The sequence below is a fragment of the Neofelis nebulosa genome, chromosome 3 (genome assembly GCF_028018385.1).
Source record: "Neofelis nebulosa isolate mNeoNeb1 chromosome 3, mNeoNeb1.pri, whole genome shotgun sequence".
Lineage (NCBI taxonomy): Eukaryota > Metazoa > Chordata > Mammalia > Carnivora > Felidae > Neofelis > Neofelis nebulosa.
In genome coordinates, this window is record NC_080784.1 from 51,895,924 (window position 1) to 51,909,768 (window position 13,845).

At 37.1% G+C, this 13,845-nt stretch overlaps 1 protein-coding gene across 1 annotated transcript in view; it reads right to left on the bottom strand.

Moving 5' to 3' along the window:
* The window catches only part of KIF13B (kinesin family member 13B), a 200,211-nt gene that overhangs the window by 118,003 nt on the left and 68,363 nt on the right, over window positions 1–13,845 (bottom strand). The window contains exons 3-7 of the mRNA XM_058720792.1: window positions 12,611–12,623; window positions 7,917–7,977; window positions 6,382–6,474; window positions 4,663–4,843; window positions 1,104–1,191 (exon numbers count right to left, since the gene is read on the bottom strand). Coding sequence (XP_058576775.1) covers window positions 1,104–1,191; window positions 4,663–4,843; window positions 6,382–6,474; window positions 7,917–7,977; window positions 12,611–12,623 — 436 coding nt within the window. The remainder of the gene's footprint in view (window positions 1–1,103; window positions 1,192–4,662; window positions 4,844–6,381; window positions 6,475–7,916; window positions 7,978–12,610; window positions 12,624–13,845) is intronic.

Consider the following 13,845-nt stretch of genomic DNA (forward strand, 5'->3'; position numbering starts at 1 on the left):
AATACTTACTAACATTAATACCCTAGGTTTCTCAAAGACTTTTCACATGCATTATCTCATTTGATCTCCTCCAGGAAGTCTTCCTAGACTCCACCCTCCCCAGACACCTACATATTCATTTAAGTTAGGTATCCCCCTCCTCCAAACTACTAATCCTAGACAAGAATTTCTCATTGCTCTTAGTCATGTTGTTTCAGAATACTTTTATAATAACATCTACAAGTATCTTGAGGGGATGGACCATCTCATTCATTTTTTATATCCTCAGCACCTAGTACAATGTCTGGCACATGATAGATGTTCAATAGATGTTAACCAAATGAAGTAACTAACACCTACTAAATGAAGTATCATTGACCAAATGACAGAACTGATTAAAGAACAAAAAAAACCAAATGGGCCTACCTCATAATATACTCAAGACAATACAACTAATTTCCATTTTATAACTTGGGACAAAGAGGCTTTTAGTGAGGTAGATGAATCCAAAGTCATACAAGAGTCACGCAATAGGATTAAGTATCACCAGATCAATATTCTGTGACTCTTAATTGGAGGTACATGACATCACAGCATCTCACTCCACCCCCATTTCCCCAACGCGCAAAGCCTGATGGATCCACACAAAGCAGAAGTGTGAAGTTGGAAAATGAAGAGAATAAAAGACCAATGCGTGATCCTCTCAAATTAGAAACAGACTTTGAATTCCAACTACCCAATTCATATATTTTATTTCACTAAATCAATGAAATCATAAGCAACTTCATTATTTTATGTACTGCTAGGGAAGAAAAATGCTGCCATTTATAATTTTAAGATGTAACCATAAAGAATATCACAATTTTAGAGTTCATAAAATATGAAAACATATGTATCTCACAACAGATGACCAGGTATGCTTGGCAAATGTGTATAACCTTCTCTCAAAATTAAACTGTCCTAATAGCCATAACTAGCTTTTCAAGACAGATTTTTGTAAAAACTAGCTTTTAAGTAATACTACTGTAATTTTTTTTAATTTCAAGAAAAATCATCATCACAATTTAAACAAGAAGTAATTTGCTACAGTGACTGTAAGCAGTTTACATAAAGGATGTTATTACCTTGTAGCTTGTGACAGCCAGTTTAGAAAGTCCATCGACATAGGGTCCCAACACACTGTGCTCTCTGACTTTTAACGTTTGACGACTTCTGCTCATTAAAAAGAAAGAATTTTAAAACAATAACATGTTTTTAAAAGGACTCAATCGTCCTCCATAAAAATATACACTGAATTCAATAAAGATCCCAAGTAAAAAGAACCAACTAACTTGATTCAAGAAGAATCTAAACCAAAATTTAAAATCTTGACTGGTAAGAAAAACTTCATAATGTGGTAAAATATCACATCACTCAAAAGGGTACACTGTGGGATGTCTATTTCCTACCACAAAGAATGCAGAGTCAAATAAATACAAACAATCTACTTGTCATTTCACAGAAAGTGGTACAAAGAACAGAACTCAATAAATGTTAACTGTGCAAGAAAGCTCAGACCAATCTCAGTCATGAATAAAAACAAACAAGCCAATACACTGAATTTAATCATGATTTAAAAATGTAACATTAGGCTGATCCCAGGGCTGCTAGGTTGTTTTAACACTGATTCATGCCCATTATCACACTAGACTGATAGACTAAATGGGGAACAAAACACAATCATTTCAATAAATGTAGTGAAAAGGATTCAGTATAATTAAATACTTATTCATGATTAAAAAATAAATAAATACCACTTAAAAGAAAGAACTAATAAACCCCGTAAGGGGAATCTGCCAAAACCTAGAACATACAGCATTCTTAATACATCAACCAAAAAACATTAAAAATATTTGTTGATGATTGTATAGTACATGAATTCTCTCTCAAAAAAGCTCCTTAAAAAATATAAACAATACAATGGGGCACCTGAGTGGCTCAGTAAGTTAAGCGTCTGACTTCGGCTCAGGTCATGATCTCACAGTTCATGGGTTCCAGCTCTTCATCAGGCTCTGTGCTCACAGCACACAGCCTGGAGCCTGCTTCGAATTCTGTGTCCCCGCCCCCCTCTGCCCCTCCCCCACCTCTCAAAAATAAACATTAAAAATTTTTTTAAATATAAACATTACAATGAAAAAAAGAATATTTGTTGCTGGTGAGATTACAAGTGATTCTTATTTTATGTACTGATTTTCTAATGATTTGGAATCCTCTAGCACCCTAGGATCAACCACCAAAAATTTCACTTACCACTATAGAACTGTACATGAAGTAAATATAGAACAAATATTTGACTTAATTCTGATCTCAAGATATACTATAACTTTTTCCTTTAATTTTTCTTTTCTTTTAAAGATAATGTATACTGTATTACCTCCTGAGTATAAAACAACATAATTATATCATTACACACAGTAGATACTGAATTCATAAAATCAGTACTTGATTTAAAAAACTAAGTTCTCTCAGACAGTCTTTGACTGAAAAGGGATCACTTTTAGAGTTTTTAATTCTATTCACTTCAATTCTTCAGAAACATTACAAAAATCCTCAAGAAACTTTCATGGAGGAGACAACAGCAGCTAACTGAGCACTTACTATGTAACTGTTCTAAGACCTCAGGTGTATCATCCCAGCCAATCTTCACAACAGCCCTCTGCAATATTATGTAATATCATCAGCCCCTCTGTACAAATGAGGCCTAGAAAGCATATTAAATTTGCTTAATAGGTAACAATTAGAGGGACCCAGATGCAGAGCTATGTGAACCCCAAGCCCATGCTGTTAAATACTAACTATATACAAGACAAAGATAAGAAATTATTAAAGACTCCAGGCAAACTGTGGATAAAAGTTGGAACTATTGCACACAAGCAATGTGGAATACAAAGTCAGCTAAGAATTCCTGGCAAGAAGAACTTTGGGATCTCAAAGAAAGTGATGCTCTTCACTGAGGTGAAGATGCAGAAAAAGTACAAGGACACAGTATTCAGCAAGATGTGGGTACTTAAGCTAGAAACTTCCTACCTCTGGCCTCCTTTGGTTCCCTGTTTAGACTTTCATGCTCAGTGCCCTCCAGCCATGCTCAGGGTCCTCCAGCCACCCTGGACAGTGGGGTCACTCTCCAAGCAAGTGATGTCTTATACCTCCATCCTTTTAGCATAGGCTGTCCCCTATGCCTGAATGGTTCTCACCTAACTTCTCAGTGGACAAACTGCTACTCAGCACAAAAATCATCCAGTTCTCTTCGTGGACTCTTCCCTTCTCCTCATTCCCTCTTTCCCCTCACCTATTTTATATAAGCCTACTTCATAATTTAAAAGCATCACTGCACTGTATTACAATTACTTGTTTCCAAAACTCTCATTCTGTCCACACTGTGAGATCTTCCTTTACAACTTGCCTAGTGCTCGGCATGTAATAATGATCATTCAATAAATGTTAAGGTTTTTTTTTTTAATGTTTATTTATTTTTGAGAGAGAGAGAGAGAATGACTGGGGGAGGGGCAGAGAGAGAGGGAGACACAGAATCCAAAGCAGGCTCTAGGCTCTGAGCTGTCAGCACAGAGCCCGACACGGGGCTCGAACTCATGAACTGTGAGATCATGACCTGAGCTGATGTCACACACTTAACCAACTGAGCCACTCAGGCGTGCCTAAATGTTAAGTTTTACAGAGAAACACTAAGTGCCAATTGAATGTCATTGTAAAAGGACTGAAGATCATTACCTTTGACAAAGAAAACAGATACCAGTGAGGGATTGACACGTTTTCTTACGATTGAGCATCACTATGATTCACTGCTTCTAAGACCACCTTTTTTTGATCATCTTCTTCATCCAAGCATAATTATGCATCCCCTTTTAACTCCACATTCTAAGCCTCGGTTCATGTGGCTCTTTGACCTTATAAACACTGTTCTTACATCTATAAACCACAGGCTGTGGTTATTATCTGTTTCTTTTTCACCATTGTTGCACTTCCTTAAAATCTGACTCAGAAAACTGTGCAATGGACAGATTTCCTCAGATACTTATCTTCCTCATTAGGTTCAGTTATGACTGCAGAGTGAGAACAGCATTTTCTAAGGCTTTCTAATACTTTCAAACCACTTCTCTTTCAAAGTCTATGCCATAAAATGGAACATTCTTTTTCTCTGGGGATCTTTAAAATTAACTATCCTAAAGTCCAGGGTTCAAATCTCTGATTATGCCCTTCTCAGCAAGCAAAGAAAAAATGGCTAATAACCTGAAATTTCTTGGCCTTTTATAAAAGAAAGAAAAGAAAGAAAGAAACTCCACTTGATTAAGGACACCAGTCCCTCATGATACTAAGCAACTTAATTTTCATTGCGTATTTTTTGTTTGTGGCTTTGGATGTATGTGAAAAAAGGCAGTATGAGGCAAATACATGTGGCTCAACAATACTTCCCTCCCCAACTCAGCCCTAAACTCAAAAGCCAGAATTGACTGCAGGAAGCTGCTCAATGTGACTGAAAACACAGTCACAAGGACAATAACTAGATAAACAGATAAAAGTACAAAGAACTCTACCAGAGTTCAATATAAAAAAATTCACTTAAGTCAATTTAGAAGTCTGTTTTAGTCCTTAATGCTATAACATTGAAGTCTCAAAGTCCTTTACCCTTTGGGATCAAGAAGGTCTCTAACTTTTTCATTATAAATTTCCATATAGGACACTTCTACTTTAAAACTCTGCTCTTCATTTTCCTCTTTCTGAGTTCGTTCAAAGAGTCCACTGCAAAGTCTTGGAATTAATCCAGGTTGGTCGGCTGTGCCCATCATGGTATAAGATTTTCCAGATCCTATAAAGTGGAAATCATAGTTATTACTGTCTCTGAGAAGTTTAAATACATAACTCCCATTCCATTGCTCATAATAAATTATAGCACTTAGTAAAATGCCCAAAATAAAATAAGAAATATACCAAGTATAATGATGAGACTAACCAAATATGGAAGCTTTCCTATTACACATGTAAAATCTAAAGTAAACACTTTTGGGGAGCCTGGGTGGCTCAGCTGGTTGAGCATCAAACTCTTGATTTCGGTTCAGGTAGTGATCTCACAGCTCGTGGGACTGAGCCCTGCCTCAGGCTTCAAGCTGACAGCGTGGAGCCTGCTTAGGATTCTCTCTCTCCCTCTCTCTCTGCCCCCACTGCCCTACGCACACACGCTTTCTCTCTTTCAAAATAAATAAAATAAGCACCTTTTAGGAAGAAAATAAAAACATAATTTAACCATCTTCATACTTTAAAAAAATTACCTAAAACAACTGAAAAAAAGTGAGGTCTAACTAGTTTTCTAAAATTAACTGGGAAGATCCATATGATGAATACTACTGTGACTGTTCCCAACCACTAATCATAGCACAAAAAATACACATTATCCCTATAGGCCCCAGAGCAAATTAACTTACTACCCTTTGGCAACAGTGTAAAAACCAGAGTAATCTTCTTTCTCTACTATAAAATTATTTTCTCCATTGTACCAAAAATACATATTCATTAAAGAAAATTTAGAAAACACAGGAAAATAGAAAGGAAAACATTAAATCATGTATAGTCCTAACTTAAGTATAACTCTTTTTCCTTCTTTAGTAGCAATGCTTTTATAAACATATTTTTAATTCTACAAATTGCTGCTTTTATCACTTGACATTTATCATTGTCATAATATCTCAAACCAATACACCACTTCTTAAGTACCAGGCTTTTTCTGTAAGTTTTTGATGTTAACTAATTGTGACAACCCTATAAGGAAGGCTTACACTTACCAACATTTTACAGATAAGAAAACTGAGGTGAAGTTTCATAGGAGCTGGGCTGGAGCTGGGCTACCCTGGCTCAGAATCTGTGCTCTTTTAACCACATCATATACTGGCTCTTAAAAATATCACAACCATTCTAATTTTTTTAATGTTTATTTATTTATTTTGAGAGAGAGAGAAAGTGGGGGAGGGGCAGAGAGAGAGGGAGAGAAAGAATCCCAAGCCAGTTCCATGCTGTTAGTGTAGAGCCCAACATGGAGCTTGATCTCACATAAGATCATGACCTGAGCCGAAATCAAGAGTCGGGAGCTCAAATGACTGAGCCACCCAGGCGCTCCCAGAACCATTCTTCCACAAAGACTAGTTTTCAATTGGACAACCTATGCAACATACCCTTATAAGAGTGACTCCTTCACTTTATATAGATTTTCTTTCCTGTTAACCACAGAAGTACAGAATTCAAAATGTTCCTTATCAATTGTAACTGATAAGATGCTAACAATATGTATTCTCTTTGTTACTTTCTCTGTTACGGTCTTTAAAGCTTAAAAAACTATATATTATTTAACATTACCAGTCTGTCCATAGGCAAAGATACATGCATTGTAACCATCAAACGCATTCTGAAGGATATTCTCCCCAAGGCACTTGAAAACATCATCTTGACCTGAAAGAGAGAAAAAGAATAAGAAAGGATATTTTAACTACATATGAACAACTTTTTAAAAACTAAAAACAACCCCCTCAAAAATGCATTTTCAAGTTGTAGATCTCCAAACAAGATTTTAGGACTTGATGAAGGTATCCAAAGGCTTATGTCTTTCAAGTATTTCTAGTTAGCCCAGGATAGGAAATGAGTAAAAAGTTCCTGGATAATATGAACTTGAATTAATAAACACTGGCCAAAAATCCTCTGCAATGCAAAAAGCTAATGAACTGCTAATTTTGTAAACGATGATTAAAAATATCCAAAGTTTATATTTGGAACCTCAGTAAACCTGAATTAAACAATTATATATATCAATCTCCTCTCCTTTTCTTCAATGATAATTTTTAATTATAGGGCCTACAATACATACCAGCTAGAAGAGAGAAGATCTTGAAAATTTCTTCTAGCTTTCAATCATGGACAAAAATAATAGGTTCAAATTCTCTTCCACAGGCTAAATTAAGTATGTCTATAATCAAACAAAATCATTCAGCCTCTCTTTGAGTCTTGAATATAATATGAAATATGAAAGACCTGGATGCTGTTATGCATCCAGTTTGTTATATACTTATATATATACTTACACAGAAAGTATGTTTGTTAGAATGCTAAAAATAGCATTCCAATATGCCCCACTTCCTAGTTAATTTCCCAGATTAGCATATCATCCTCTTATTTCCAATACAGAAGCAATCTGTAAGTAATCTGTCAGGCCAGCTATACTAAACTAACCTTAAGTTTTTGAACCAGCTGTAATACTACTCTGTCTCATGACAAAAGCCAATACAATATGACAATATTTAAAAGATACTGCTTAGAAACAGGTGTCATAAAAGCAGTTGGGAATAAAAGAAATTAGAAGGCTGTCGCTGTAGTCCTAAACTTGTAGACAAGTTCTAAACTTAAGACAGTCATCGTTGAGTAGAGTAAGAAAATAACAGAATTCCAAGCAAATTTAGAGAATCCATTAAAGAGAGAAATGAAACAATGAAACATAAGTGACTTACTAGTCACAGAGGCAGGTAGGAGCAGAGCCTGGACTAAACTAAGGGTTTCCTTTTCTCCTTGGCTCATCTTTCCTTATATCAAGCTGCCTCACTAGACTCATCACGGACATCGAAGAGAATCTAAATGGTTAGTGTACTCCAGGTCCCATGTAAGGCCTGGGAATGCGTGTGATAACTTCAACCATGTACCCTATTAATCTACCTTCATTGTCTTATACCAAGAACAGCACCTTGTTAATCTATTTCCTGATTAATATAAAAACAGCAAAGACGGGAGGAAGTTCTCTATATAGTTTTTAAAGTTATACAAAAAATAATGCTGTCATACTTTATGGAAAAAACATAAAAACACCTTTTCTATATTGTAAGTAGTTAATAGGATGCTGTACTTACCTGCATATTTTTCTCTGACTGATTCATCCATGGACCAGAAACAATGATCATATGCAAACACCTGTTGAAAAATAAAAACAGTATAGTATGTACTAAGAATAAACCCTTAATATACTTATAATGCTATAACAATGTTGTAACATTGATAACATTGTTCACAGTAGTGAAATAAAAATAACTTACCGTCTTCACAATGGAGGTTAGTTAAATTATTTATGGTACAGTTTTACAACAAATACTCTATAAATGATATAGACCTTTATTTCACATGGAAAACACTTCACAATGTTAAGTGAAAAGGGGGAGGTTACAAATCAATATTTATGGTGGTTATTATATACACATATACATGTACACACACCTAGTTACACATATAAAATTTATTTCTGCATAAGATTAGTGATCTCTGTCCTCTTTATGCTTTTATACATTCTCTACAGTTTTAGTTTTCTCAGAGAAAATACAGGTATTTTAAAAGAATTAAGATGTAAAGATGATTACTACAGCATGTTGAAAATGTTACAAGACAGCAGAATCGAAAAATTATAACACACCCACGTACAATACTGCATAGCTTTTAGTTGCAGAACACTGATAAGAAAATGTTCATGTATTAATGTGAAAGTTATAAAGTCTGGACCACAGTCCCATGTTTGTTCCAAAATCTATACAGATGAAAAGCTTAGTAAGAATACACACTGGAAAATGGTTAGTGGTTAATGCCACCTGGTGAGATATCACAGACCAGCTCTGTTTGGATCTTTTACATTTACGACTTTCCAAAATATGCTTGCTTGCTTGCTTGCTTGCTTGCTTGCTTATTTATTTATTTATTTATTTATTTATTTATTTATTTAGCAATCTTTAACTTTTTTTCATTGGTTTTTCTTTTTTTGATTTCATGTTTTATAATTAAGTCTCTAAGGATTTTAAGTGTAATTGTTTTTTTTTTTTTAATTTTTTTTTTTCAACGTTTTTTATTTATTTTTTTGGGACAAGTGTAATTGTTTTTAAAATCATTTCAGCCTGTAGTTCAAACTCTCCAATTTTGGGAGTCGGCTGCCTCACTTTCTGATAACAGTTTTCCTCTTGGGCCTTTATATATCAGTTTGCAAGTGCATCTGAATAGAGAGTTTGTGTTTTATGGTTTACATGGTTGCTTGTTTTTTTCCTCTCCCTCTGGCCACCTTTACATGACTAGTCACACGGCCACTCCCAGATACTGAAGCCCAGATTTTGGTCTTTCCAAAGTCCAATGTCTCCACGCCCTCTAATTTCCACAGACAGCTCAATGTTGGTGGCCAAAATCTTTTTCTTAAGACTTCATTCATGTTGGAGCCTCACTCAAATCAGTTTTCATATGATGAGTTCTCCAGTCCTCATCCACCCATACATCAGGGCCCCCTCTAATCTAATCTAATAAGAGGTGAACCTCTAATCACTTCTGAGAACCTGTGTCTGATCCCAAGATCCAGTAAACACTGCATTAGCCCCAGCTTGCTGCTAGTCCCTAAAGTTACATTATGTTGTTTTTGAAGCAATTTTTTTTTTTGAGAGAGAGCAGAAGGGGGGACGGGGAAGGGGAGAGGGGAAAGGGAGGGAGGGAGAGGGAGAGAGGGATGGGGGGGGGGAGAGAGAGAGAGAGAGAGAGAGACACTCTTAAGCAGTCTCCAAGATCAGTGCAGAGCCCAATGAGGGGCTCAGTCCCACGACCCTGTGATCACAACCTGAGCTGAAATGAAGAGTCAGATGTCAAACCGACTGAGCCACCCAGGCGCCCCACATTATGTTGTTTTTGAGTATGATGACATGATTTCAGTATTTTAAAATATTTTATCTGTCCCTCCAGGAGAGTGCATCTGTGTAAACTCACAAGACTACCTGGATCGAAGTTCCAAAAGTTAAAAAAAAATTTTTTAAAGAAAGGAAATTAGATTAAAACCGTAAATTAAGTATGCATGCCTATATCCCCCTCCCACTTGAAATTAACTCAAAATGATGGAGCGAAAGAAGGGAAAGGGCCAAAAGGGGAAAGAAGAGGGGAAAGGAGAGCAAGTTTTTGAAAGCTAGACTGCTTGCTTCTGTCTGGATAGAAATGGAGATTCTCTGAAAAACAGCTATAATGAGACTGATGGGGGACAGGGTAGGGCAGAACGGGGCCAAAACACTGCAGAAGAAGATGGTTGCAAAGGTAAGAGCAGTTCTGGGAGAGCACCAAGAGAACAAGTAAATGGGCATGAGAGCACCCTGGGGGCAGCCGCCAGGACGACTGGTTAAAAAGACCTTTAAAGCAGAGAATGATCAAAACACCCCTATCTTTCTGCAAAACAGCAGACAGGGAGGTGTTTGTTCCCTGGGAGGGAGCAGTGATGGGAATGCTAGGCCAAGAAGGCAAGGAGAAGCCCAATGACTAGCAAAACCCAGGAAGAGGTAGGAGCCCTGGAGCCCAGAAGCCATCCACCGGCTGAAGCACTATGTTGTACATTACTGACCCTCAACATGTTTCCAAAGCTAGACCTGTATCTGTCAAGAGTGGTGACTCGCTGTGTTAGCAATACTCCAACAGAGAGAGGAAGAAAAGAAAAAGGAATATGGAAGGTGGTCCCAAAGGACTTGGGTTGGGGCAAACTGCATTTTGGGTCCTTTTCAAACTGCATTTGTGAGCCATAGTGACAATCATTACAGCATGGTGAGGATGAATAAAATGTGAAATTCAAATTAGGTTTCTTTTGTTCTAGCTTTCAACTCTCATCTCTTATTTTATTTAATTCTGTTCTTAATCAGGATAAGTAGAAACTATCCTGCTTCTTGTTCTGTAAGCTTAGCTCTCACTTCAAAGGTGCCATCCTCATAGGCATGCACTTACCAGAGAGCAGGCTCAGAATGGCACTCCTCTCTCAGTCATTATGGGTTTGGGTTTTTTTTTCCTTTTCTTTCTTTTTTTAACGTTTATTTATTTTTCAGACAGAGAGAGACACAGCATGAACGGGGGAGGGGCAGAGAGAGAGGGAAACACAGAATCAGAAGCAGGCTCCAGGCTCCAAGCCATCAGCCCAGAGCCCGACGCGGGGCACGAACCCGCGGACCGCGAGATCGTGACCTGAGCCGAAGTCGGACGTTCAACCGACTGAGCCACCCAGGCGCCCCTTTTCTTTCTTTTTTTAATTTAGGGATTTCTTTAACAATTGCATTTCTAATTCTCAATTGCAGTAGAAATGCTACCATTACAGAAACCACTAGTCCATACAGGTGCTAGGCCCTGTTCACAGGACACTGAGGTATAAAGAAATTAAGAATCTGGTAGCTGGCAGGTGAGGGAGCTGGGATTGGAAACCAGCCTTTCAGCTGGGGTCTGCTTATCACTAGGCTCTCCATCATTAGGTTGGATTAGCTGTATTCCTCAAATTATGTGAAAGTGCCACAGCCTGGTACAAAGTTGGGAACTAATGAACACTTAGTTTTTATTTACTCACAATGCTGAATGGTCTCTAAGTTTAAGCAATTTTGTTATATAGGAATCTTCCAATTATTATAAGAATCTTCAGCCAAGGATGTCCTAAAGGACAAGCCCTTTTCTTTCTAAATATTGTTCCCTTAAAATAAAATAAAACTTTATTTTCAAATAACAGTAAAGAAGCACACATTCACTACACAAAGTCAAATAACACAGAAACATAAAGTAAAAATTAAAGGTCTCCCATTCACCAAGCATACCTCTCCCTAGAAGTAACCACTATGTTAGTAATGTGATGTTGGTCCTTCTATACTTTTTATGTCAACAAAATGTTGTCTCTAAACATGAAGACAAAACTGAATTAAATAAAACATGAATAGTTTTTAAATGGTCATGTATTGCTTCCTCACATCTTTACTGCAATCTCCAGTCTCTGGCTCCATCAAAAAAAATAAGAAAACAAAAAATAATCCAATACCTGTACACAGAAGAGATCAAACTAGTAAAGTGAATTTTATAAATATAAAGAAATCCAGTGCCACATTATACTATTAAAAAATTATTCAGTCCCAAAGAGCCATTCCTATACATATTTTAGCAACAATAATAGAGATTGGAATTACAATTCAACCACAGACTCTTAAAACAAAAACAAAATTCTAAGAACTTAGATAAAAATCTGAATTTCCTGACAAGTTCCAAGTAATGGCAGAGTATGGTCAATTCAAAAATATAGTCCTTGTGCCCACTTTGGCACACCTATGAATTCCTTAGGAGATACTGATGCGCTCCACAGAAGTTTCTTTAGAATCTGGGCTCAAATCTAAGATGAAAGCACATTTGCCTGACAAAGCTGTGGGCCAGGACTGCTTTCTGTTGGCCTGAGAATGTGTCCCCAGCTGTCTCAGGAGCAACATGGATGAGTCTGCCGAGCACGGTTCTGACCACAGTCTGGAACGACCAGTTTCGAGCCAATCCATGGTGAACAGTAGAGCACAAAAGGAATCTGTGTTATAGCTGCCAGGAAACTGGCCAGAATTGGTCAAAGTACAAATACAGCTTTTCCATAAACCTCCAGTTCCTCCTATGCCAATAAATGATTTTGGATTAATGAACAGGCTGACAGCTTGCATTACTTTTACAAAAGTAACAGAAAAAATTTTTGAGAAGAAAATTACCAGTACTTATAAATACACACATAAGATCTTCACAAGCATTTATAATAAATCAAGTATCTTACCTTTGGCTGGCTTCTGAGTTTCCAAAAGGGATGTCATTGTGGACATGAAAGAAGAGGAAAAAAGTTAAAAAAAATTTTTTTTCTTGGTTAGAAGACAATTTTTGAAGGGTAAAATGATAATAAATATCATGTAAATTTTTATTACTACTACTAAATATTAACTTTGAAATCAAACAGCAATTTAAAATAAAGGCTAAATTAATATCTATTAACTAGTAGGGTAGAGTCCTTAATTTTTTTTAATGTTTATTTATTTTTGAGAGAGAGCACGAGCAGGGGAAGGGCAGAGAGAGGGAGACAGAGACCCCAAGAGGGCTCCCCACTGACACCAGCAAGCCTGATGCAGGGCTCAAACCCACTAACCGCAAGACCATGACCTGAGCCGAAGTTGGACACTCAACCAGCTGAGCCACCCAGGCACCCCTAAGAGTCCTTATTTATAGAAAACTAATTTGTATCTCTCAGGAAGAAGAAGCATCATCTGAGCACTGGATAGTTTTTAAAGTCCTAATATTTCTGCTTTATCCATTCTGCTTATCCTTGTATGGGTCTTGTAAAAAATATAATTTAAACCTTCATTACTTTTTACCATCTGATTTCACTCCCAAGTAGTTTTCTCTGCTTTGATACAGCAGTAGCTCACTCTTTATATAGGTCCTTCTATTAAAAAACTGAATTCTGGGGCGCCTGGGTGGCTCAGTCGGTTAAGCATCTGACTTCGGCCCAGGTCACGATCTCATGGTTCATAAGTTTGAGCCCCACGTTGGGCTCTGTGCTGATGGCTCAGAGCCTAGAACCTGCTTTGGATTCTGTGTCTCCCTCTCTCTCTGCCCCTCCCCTGCTCTTGTTCTGTCTCTCTCTCTCTCTCTCCCTCTCAAAAATAAACATTAAAATTTTTTTTTAAAAAACCTGAATTCTGTTCTGGCTAAGGAAAAAAGGTTTAATTTAAGGAACAACTAATTTTTTTCCCAGTAAATTACTACTTACTGAATTACTCACTTATTCTATGCTTACCCAGGTGCTTCTAACTCCCCTCACCCCAAAACGGCCACACACTGACACCTCCTCAGGGTACAGGCATACAACTCAACCCAATATAATTTTGAGATTGTTTTTTAAAATTTTTTTAAGTTTATTTATTTGAGGGAGGGAGACAGAGACAGAGAGAGAGAGAGAGCAAGCAGGGGAGGGGCAGAGAGAGAGAGAGACAGAATCCCAAGCAGGCTCTGTGCTGC